The 10068-nt window shown below is 37.9% G+C and overlaps 1 protein-coding gene across 1 annotated transcript; it reads right to left on the bottom strand.

The window, feature by feature from the left end:
* Positions 1-91: 91 nt before the first annotated feature.
* On the bottom strand, positions 92-4148 carry slc38a11 (solute carrier family 38 member 11). Its single transcript, XM_054615730.1, has 12 exons — positions 4092-4148; positions 3875-3995; positions 3345-3419; positions 3115-3249; positions 2826-2891; positions 2587-2693; positions 2427-2506; positions 2181-2251; positions 1062-1223; positions 850-962; positions 440-571; positions 92-333 (listed from the first exon to the last, which is right to left on the bottom strand). The coding sequence occupies exons 1-12, from the start codon at positions 4101-4103 to the stop codon at positions 94-96; spliced, it is 1314 nt and encodes a 437-aa protein (XP_054471705.1). The 5' UTR covers positions 4104-4148; the 3' UTR covers positions 92-93.
* Between the last annotated feature and the right edge of the window lie 5920 nt (positions 4149-10068).

The following is a 10068-nucleotide window of genomic DNA, read 5'->3' as shown; positions in this document are numbered from 1 at the left end:
AAGTACATAAAGGTATGCGGACAAGCTTGTCTACATTTAGTCACTTAAGTATTGTTTAAAAAAGGTTTAAGAGATTTAAATATTTGTTGGAATTCATACAGGGGGTACAGTGCCAGAGACATTGGTGTCTGCACAGTAGAACATCTCCACGCCGTGTGAGCAATCCTGAGGGGAGACGCCCGTCATGGTCAAACCGGTGATCATGACAAACAAGCCAATAAATATCAAGATGGTGGGTATCAAGTTTTCACCCTGGAACCAGCTGTTGGGAGAGAGTTTGAGGAAGCACGCAGATGGAATGATGAAGATCAGAGGTGTGGCGCTCAAAACACCCTGGATGGTAGAAGAGAACACCAATAAGGTAAAATTCCACACTCATAAACACAAACCAAAATGAAAATTAAGATAGGTGCACACTGGCTGAGTTTATATCACTTACATTCAGCTCCAAAACAACTCCCAGACAATCATATGTCAAAGATATTGATGTGCAAACTGCAACTATGAGAAATGTTATTGCCACATGTTCCACCTTTGAAAGATCCCGACTGCAAAAGACATTGGATAACACCTGAGAAGATAAACATGAGAGAGGGGTTTCTTATGCAAACATGTTTTCACATGCCTGAGAAGGACCTGGGTAGAGTCTCTACAGCTGATATTATCATACTGTTACACACTGATTGGCTCTGCAGGAGCATTTTGGGAGTGAAGTGGCAAGCCTTCCTTTTGGTCATTCAGTCACAAAGCCACGCCTCTGGCTCAAACCCTCAGAATACCACAGTCCTTCACACTTGTAAAAGTCAACTGTTAAATTCTTAGGTTGGAGTACAAGAAAGGATCACTTACCTCACGTGTAACAAAACACTCCAATGGATATGTGGTTATGATGCTGAGCCCAAAACAGAAGCGACCAAATGTTGCCAGGTTATCATTTCTGCAGTAGTTCTCAAATACGTCTCCTACAAAGAAGTGGAAGTATGAGATCATAAACATACATTTGTTATATTAAAAATAAATGACTGTAGAGGTGTGTAGTTTGCTATTTGTGATATCCATACCTTGTGTGTAGCCAGTGAAGGTTGTATAGCCAGCAACAGCAAAAGCAGAACTGATTATTAACGCAGAGCCTACGGACACATGGGTGACCCGAGACCAGTTGGCTAGTGTGGGCTGCTCCAGAGAACCATAGATGAGGAAGCTGTTGTGGTGGCATATAAAGGCTAAAGAGACAGACACGGGCAGAACATAGACATACAATTAACATACATAATAACAACACAGAAAATACTGCTCAAAACAACAGTTTGAAGGGTTTTCCTTTTATGCTTGAACTTGAACTTTAAATACTAGTTAACTTGATACCTCTTTCCTCACTGCAGAATTGATTTGATGGTGAACTGATCATATCCATCTCGTTTAAGACTGAGAGACTGCCAACAATGCCTGTCTTAGTTCAGGTTACACAGCACTGTATTCCCCATCTAAATTACTTCCTCTGTAGTAGTACCAATATTTAGACAGGGTTGCACTATGTTAATAGTCTCTCTCTTCCTATATTTCAGCTGGATTTCCTGACATTAAATCAAAGCTTCAGAAAAACTCCAAAATAAGTTGTTATGGCTAACATGTTAGAACACAAAATTGCAGGCATAAAGGGGCACTATATCATCCTATTAGAATTAAGTTTTGGGCCTCCTAACAAATGTAATGTGTACAGATATTTTAGCTCTGCTTTGGATTCCTCTAACTCCTTAGAAAAATATATTTTAACTTGCTAGATGTTTGACTTTATTCAACAGGTACTTTGTCAGGCTGTGTAGTAGCATCGGTTTGATAAGAGCTCCGCAAAACTGCTGTAAACAGGATTTTAACCATACAGGGAATGTACATGTTGTGAAACGATAACGATGAGCTTAATGCTTCACACCCCTTCTGTACTGGTTTATGAAGCACTAACCTCTCTCAGGTGTATGGCATTGCGTTTGATCTCTTTTCACAGGTAAGAGGATAGAACCCCTTTCATTCTGTATGCTTTATGGGTTTCGTGGATAATCTTTCTTCGTTTTTAACATTGAAATGTGTTTTGCAGCCATCTTTGCTTATTTCTGTTTACTTTTTTATTTAAGTAAAAAATATTCTAAGATGCTCAGTCATTGACATCGTGCAGAGAAACTCACCAAAAGACATCACACCAACTGCCTGAATTGCATTCCATTTTGCAAATGCCCATGCATTCTCTGTAGGAGGGCTAGAGAGTGATATACACACCCAGTCACCAAGGAACACAGACACAAATCATTATGTTTGTAAAGTAGTATTTTAGTTTAAATTTATTTAAAAAAAAAAAAAACAGTGGTTTTAACACAGAAACATTTCAATTAAAATCACTATGGACTAGCAAATTGCTGAATATTAACTCATACATTTGGGGTCCAAAGGTAGCTGCTCTGATGATTACAACAATGAGGATGGTAAATGTCAGCACCATTGACAAGAAAGAAACCTGGAAACACACACAGTTGTTTTACAGGCAGCTTAAAAATCACAAAATGACACTGACAACTGTGAAATAATGGAACTTACCTTCCCAAGTTTATTTATGTTTCGATAAAGTGAGAGAGGCAGTGTGAATGCAACGGTTGATAGCAAGATCACAAAGTGACGCTCTGCAAGTATGTGGTCTGGACCAACTGTAAGCACAATACATGAAAACATATACTTGAATCTTATAGATGCACTGAATATGTTAGAATGTAGGATTAAGTGTAGGCATGGTGTTGTTTGTCTTTAATCTGAGGTGGAATAAACTACATGCATCATACCTCCTGGTATTCTCTGAAATACTTTGGTCAGTGTGTCACCAGTTGTGATGTTGTAGCTAATCATAGCTGAGGAAGAAAACAGAGGTGAGGTATTATTTTAGTATTAATGTCTGCAGTATTATTAAGACTGAACCTCAAAGTCAACAGGTATAGAAAATAAATAGTATAAAATAGAATAAATAGAAAACTGTCATTATTTGTTATACACACTGGAATTTACACATAAAAACGTGTTTTACTCCATGATGTAATATTCAATTTGGATCATCGCATACTTTAAACAACTCACCAATGAAAGGATAAAGGAACTGCAGCCCAGATAAAATCAGAAATCCAGGGAAACCAAATGTGCTTCGCACCAGTGACTGATAACTATTTGTCCCAGACAGGTTGCCACCTTTAATTAGTAAGATGATGGAGTAGTCTGCCATTAAATGAAAACATAATGTTAATAGCTTGCTCATTTGATAAATCTATGCCTCCATTTCTTTTTCAAAATGACACCTTTAATATACCCACCTGTGATGAACCCAACAGCTACCAACAGCAGAAGGCCAAGGGGTAGTCCAGCCTGGTTCAATGCATATGGTAAACCTGATCAAAAATATATACATAAACATAGTGCATATACAGAACTGCAAGTAAAGAGTTTAACTCGGTTTTTTTTTTTTTTTTTTTAAATTGGAAAGCAAAAAAGTCTTACAGTTAGAATCAATACGAAGTCTTTAAAATGCCAGGGAATGTCTCAGCTGTTCTGTGTTTTGTTTTTTGTTGCGATAATTACATTTTTGGACGATGAAAGAGTTAAAAGGGGAGAATATGGGGCAACAGGCGCTAGTCATATGATATGGAGGGTTCCTACTGCAGGACTTGAATGGTATGAAAGCTTCTCTTTGTTGCACAAAAAATACTATTCCATTATTTAACTGAATAATATCAGCATTACGAGTGTTAGAGTAACAGTTTTTATTCATATAATCGATTGCACATAATCAAATTATACGAAATGTTCGGCATTATTGGCTACTTTATTTGTGAAATGGATTTACCTATTATTCCAGATCCAATTATGGAATTTATGAAATTAAAAGACGCAGATATCATTGAGCTTTTTGGCTCTCCTGCAGCTTGTTGTGTGGGAATCAATGTGGCCCCTTCTTCATTGTTTAGCTAGAAAATAATAAAACGGAGCAGTAATTAGAAACAACAACAACAACAACAACTTCCCACCTGCTGTTCGCGTCTTACAACAATAGCATCACTTACCTCCTGAGGCATTTTGAGCACCTGTCCGTCTCCTCGGTGTTTAACTCTCACATGTTTGCGTTGTGGCTGAACGAGGCGAAGTTTATATATTAAAAAAAGGCTGTCAATTCCACTCAACAAAAGTTTTTGAAACATCGCAACAGCGCCCCCTATCGGTCGTAGGACTATTTTCTGAGCTCCACCCCCTGACATCCAAATGGCACCATTGCATCTTTCAGACACTGTCCTATGCTGCCTGACCGAACACGAAATATTTTGAAAATTTTCAAATATCGTTTCTTGTGGAGAATCTCTCTTTTTTTTCCTGCCGTGACCAATGGATTATTAAGTTGTCAGTTCTGCTGCTGAGATGCAACAATATTTGCATTGTAATCACATTACAGCAAACATGCAACATATGGAATAATGTATGTAGGCTAAATAAAAATGAAGGCAACAGATGGATGGCCTAATAATGAGAACATCATTTATTGTACTACGCCTATAATCTACTGTAGATACTGAGGTTGCCTTAGTGCAAAGGCGTGTCTATTTGTATGCACGATAATAACTTCCCTCTTGTTTTATGGACCATAAATTAAATTATGTAAAAGAATGCAACTGTATATTTTGTATGTAATATTGTCTGTAGGTACTTCACAGTGCTTCAAGAAGCTGAATGGAGATGTAGCTAATTGGAATTTAGTGTGTTGCATTAAAAGTGACATTTAAAACAACTTCACAGAAACAACGTCATTGTTACTGTGGAGAATCAACACCAACAGAACACTTTACACTGAAGAAATAATCCCGAGGAAGACTGTCGGCAGGGCAGTCTGTGCCCAAGGCTTTTGACAAGGGCTCCCCCTCCTCATAAATCCAAATTTAACAAGTGAAATCTGTGGAAACAGCCTATCATTTTAACACATTTTATATCTGCAGCAGATATACAACTAACTTCTGTGGAATAGGTTGTTCTTTGGCAGTTGATGCCAAAATATTTCTTGACACATACATGGAAATTAGGAATTAAAGGATTTAAGGATTTTAGGATTTTTCTGCAAAGCTGACTATTAAAAAGCGCCCTTTGTCCAGTGACGGAAACGATTAAAGAATAAGGAAGGAATTGGAAATATAATGTACGGTAAAAATGAAAGAACTGTTTACTGGTGATTTTCAATCAGTTTAGGTCAGATGTTTTGTGTTTTTCTTAAAATAAAATAAAAGATGTTGCATAGACCACCATCAAAAATATTACAGCTGATATTTATGTGGATATTTTAATGCATTTGTAGGCCCACTTACAGCAAGATTCCCAAGCAGACATTGCCTAAGCATCATCATTCTACGCTGTACTGATTATTCAATACAGTGTTTATGACACATTTTGTAGTTGTAAGCAGATATACGGCCATTAGAAGTGTTTATTAATGTGCAGTATATGTTATGCTACTCTCTATTTTATTATTTGTTTATACACTAGCAGCCAGTTATGAATGGTTCATATGTGTAGTTTTAGTTGTTGACAAATGCATGAATATGCCCAAGAAAGGTCTTTAATCTACTATCAACTGCATTATTTAGTAGTGTCTAATAAATGTTTATATACTGCTTATAAATGCCTAATAGTGTTCTATTTGGTTTCCATACCTGTCACAGAATACAATACAAACGTCGTTTTGTTTTTTTGATTCAATGGTATCTTATAATTTGCTTAATATCGTGGTCAGAAATGCACATTTTAGGACCGAATCTTTATGTCCTGTTTTCTTAAAATAATTTCAGTTTGTAAAACTGTTGAATCTTTAAAGGATTCTGTCCAATACGTATAATTCACTCTACATCTCAACGCATGGTCTGCAATAAGACACAACAACGAAACAGTTAACCATGTAAAGGTTCTGTACAGTTCGATATAGCACCACTTCAATACGATCCAATTCAGCATTAGTATTTAGTATTGTCACGATGTCACATACTTCCTAAACCAATATAGACATCCGTTTGGTGTTTTCCACTATGGAAACTTTGTGATAGCCTACTTTGCACTCGATTTAAAGTCATGACAATGCTGTCTGTATCCACCAGGTGGTATCAGACTTAAGGTGAATGTCCTGGCCACAGTCCCACTGCCACAACTTCACAAAAAGAATTGTTACTTATATGCAAAACACAAGGCAGATACAGATATAACTCTGTGATCCACGTATGCTGCAATGTGATGGGTGCTTTTATCGCTGACTGTGGGGCGGAGACAGGCATTTGGTGTAATGATTCAATACTTTTACACACACACACACACACACACTCTCTCTCTCTCTCACACACACACACACACACACACACACACACACACACACACACACACACACACATACAAATTTGCCAAACAATCTAATTCAATGTTGTGGTTTTAGCTTTTAGCTCCGGATACACGGTGACATAGACATCATCTGTATTCCCGACAATTACGCACGATAATGTCCAACACATTATCGTCTGTTCTGCCAATCTGTGATCTCTGCCCTCACTTGGTACCCAGGAACATCCGGAAGCGCAGCAGTACAACCTACTCTGGCTGTGTCGCACGGAGGGGCGGATGAAACCTACAAACGCTCTCTCTCTCTCTCTCTCTCTCTCTCTCTCTCTCTCTCTCTCTCTCTCTCTCTCTCTCTCTCTCTCATGGTTTTGCAGTTGAAATCGTGGAAATTACCAGTTCTGCACTGGGAGAAGCGTCAAAACACCTTAAACGGACGGAAAGGTTTATTTTATACAACATTTTGTACACGCTGAGGCTCTTCCACGCCAATTTTTATTGGTCACCTGTCGAGGAGGGAACACTAAAGGTAAGTTAACAGAATCTCTTAAAGTTGTTCTGGTACAAGAGTTTATGAGAAATTGGGCTAAAAACGACTGAAAAGTCAAAAGTCTGTAGCTGAGAATAAAACTTGTAACTTTGGGTCTCTATCTATCTATCTATCTATCTATCTATCTATCTATCTATCTATCTATCTATCTATCTATCTATCTGTCTGTCTGTCTGTCTGTCTGTCTGTCTGTCTGTCTATCAAATACATGGATTCAAATGTCTGTTCATTTATGTATATATGTCGTTATGTTTAAAGAACTGCGCATAAGGGGTTTCACAGTCATGATGCAGATGTGGACAAATGTGGACAAACACTTACGATACAGTCTCTATCACATTCTATCAAATTGTGAAATGTCATCTTTTGTGATGTGTTGAAGGCCTGTATCGTAAAAAAATAATGTACTTTATGTGGGCAAAGCCTAGAGTGCAAATGATGAGCTACAATATGTAACAGAAGTTAATGGGTATGGCAGCAATTATACGACCAAACATCTTCTGCTTCCTGCTTGCATGACTGTCAACATCATTATTAGATTGCTGTCAATTAGAGCTTAGACTGTCCTGTTTTCTTTCTATCCAGACCGCACACACACACACACACACACACACACACACACACGCACACACACCAACACACACACACACAGAGCATCAGCTTGTGTGTAAAATTAATTTAATTGCAGAGAACTATATTCTCACAGCTCCTCATTATCAGCTAGTTCGCCAACGCCCTGGATGAGCGAGATCTAGTACCTGATCCTGTAGTCTGTGAGAGGCAGCAACAAGCATTAGTTGTGAGCTATTAGGAGCTTTGAGTATGTTGGTCCCTTAGGAGTCCACAGATACTGTATGGTGATCACTCTGTATAAGTCAGCCCTGATTTCTGTTGTGAAAAAAGCCTTGTGGACAGTAGCAGTTACTGAGCCTTTGATTTTCCTGGAATATTGTACTACACCTTTTGTCTCTTTTTTGACCTTTATAAAAGGTCTGTTTGTCTTTCTTATGCTTGAAGCTGGCAGCCTGGTTGGAAGTCTGCTTTCAATAATCAATTTGAAGATATGGGCAAAATTCCGAAGACACAATACTGAAGGTAGAGGCAAGAAAATGTTCCTAGTGATAACGTAGGCCACTTTGAAGTGCAGAGTAAACACACTGTATCATGCCTCTCTTAAGTTTATTCATCACAATGATATTCTGATTTTGGAAAATGCTATTCCCTTAACTGTATAACCAAAATATATATAATTAAACCCAATTTAATGTCAATTGAATTGGGTTTTTATACATCTGTCAGACACCTACAGTGGCTTTAGCCAGCAATAGTTATTTTATCTGGAAGCCTAGAAGTGATAGGCTACTCTCGGTCACAATCTTTTTACCCAATCAAAGTACTAAGAAGCCTTTTGAGGTAAACGTAATTAAGTTTTGCAATAAGCAGCAATGTACATTAAATGTTCAAGCTGAGATTGTGACTTTGTGAGAGTTTAATGTACTTGGAGGTGTGTCAGGTGTCCAAAGGCCAAGGTCAGCCATAATTTGAAGCTCATCAGCAGGACATAGCTCAATGTATGGTGAATAGCAAACACAAAACTAATGTGTTGACATTATGTTCCAGTGAGAGTTGTGGGAAACAAATGTATCCATTTTAGGATAGTCGGCACGAGGTCACAATGCTGACAGGTTGCAGATAAATTAAAGTGGGACTATCTGAGGCTTCAAAGTGGCAGCTCATATCTCAAGTTGTGTGTTATGAGTTGGGAACAGATTGACAGAATGATGCATGCCTTTTTAGAGGTTAGTCGCTGCAGGTTGACCTTGTTAGGTGAACATCAAACCTAGGTTTACTTTATTTAATGAGTGAGACTATATAAGAAGGTTGTCTTGCTGTTGTTTGAATGTTGCTCCTCAGTTGTTTCAACTCTTCCTCTTTACTAAGACTATATTGTATCCCTTTAATAGTTATATGCTTAAGTTAGCCTATAGTTATATGGAGGGGCAGTTGTCTTTAAAGATCATCGACATCAGAGGTACTTTACTTGATGCTATGGGCTCAGTACTTACTGTACCATTACAGTGTGTAAACAATATGTGGTTCACTGTAACAAAGGGCACTAAACTGTAATGGAATATTCTTGCATCACATGTATTTCCTATTCACTCATAAAGAGCACAGCATAGCAGAATAGTTGTGCCATGAACAATAACAACAAAAACAGCACTCTATAGAATACAGTATTTTCATGAAAAAAATGTAACCAGTATTTTATGTGGAATGTGACTGGAAACGATATGGAACTTGTAATATGGTTCACTTTTATTTTGAAAATGTAATATTATAAAGCACATTTCTCATTGCTGTAGTGTGCTTGTGTTGGAGCTTGGTCTATTCCCTGATATACTACAGATAGATTCCAATCTAAAGTGAGTATACAGAAGAGACCAGCCTCTGTGGTCATAACCAAAAGTTGAGAATAATTTCGATAAGATGAATAATACAGCAAGTGTAATAAGTGTAACCAACAATTAGTACTCGCAAAGGCTTGGTTCAGTCATTGGTCTTCATTCTTTGAAGAGATGACAACACCCATGATGCATATGTGCAAATGATGATCCCTCTCTGGAAGGCAAACAGGGAGTCTTTCAACAAGAGGCCGTGTTAATGCTGTTGAATTGTTGTTCTTTGTGCACAACTGCTGAACAACAATACCAAAATCCTTTTATCAAAATCCAATTCAAATCAGGGCCCTTCTTGCTGTGTTTCTGTTCAATTGTGTCTGTACTGTTTCTCTCAGTGTAAACCTGACCTTGAAGTAGACAGGCAAACAATGCGTACAGACATATTAAAAGTCAAGCTCTTTTTTTTTTGTTGTTGGACTTTCCTTTGTTGTTGCAATTACGTCACACATGTATAACCCAGTGCTCTGGGCAGTTGATTGACCAGTGTGTTTGTGATTGATTTTTTTTGCATCACACCGCGTGGAAGTATTCTATTACACTCTTACATTCAGATCAGGCAAAAGCTCTCAGTGGCAGAGCACCCAGAGAGATGCAGTGCAGTCGGTAGTGCATTCATATTTAATAGTGCATAGGTCTGCCTAACTCATCATACCAGTCAGGCCTATTAGT

The sequence above is a fragment of the Anoplopoma fimbria genome, chromosome 16 (assembly GCF_027596085.1).
Source record: "Anoplopoma fimbria isolate UVic2021 breed Golden Eagle Sablefish chromosome 16, Afim_UVic_2022, whole genome shotgun sequence".
Classification (NCBI taxonomy): Eukaryota; Metazoa; Chordata; class Actinopteri; order Perciformes; family Anoplopomatidae; genus Anoplopoma; species Anoplopoma fimbria.
This window is presented reverse-complemented; position numbering and strand designations above follow the sequence as displayed.

Coding starts and splice junctions, on each gene's coding strand:
- slc38a11 (XM_054615730.1), bottom strand. Junction 3,250..3,344: donor AGCTGTTGGGTTCATCACAG/GTGGGTATATTA, acceptor ATTTAATGGCAG/ACTACTCCATCATCTTACTA. Junction 2,694..2,825: donor ATTTCAGAGAATACCAGGAG/GTATGATGCATG, acceptor TTGTGCTTACAG/TTGGTCCAGACCACATACTT.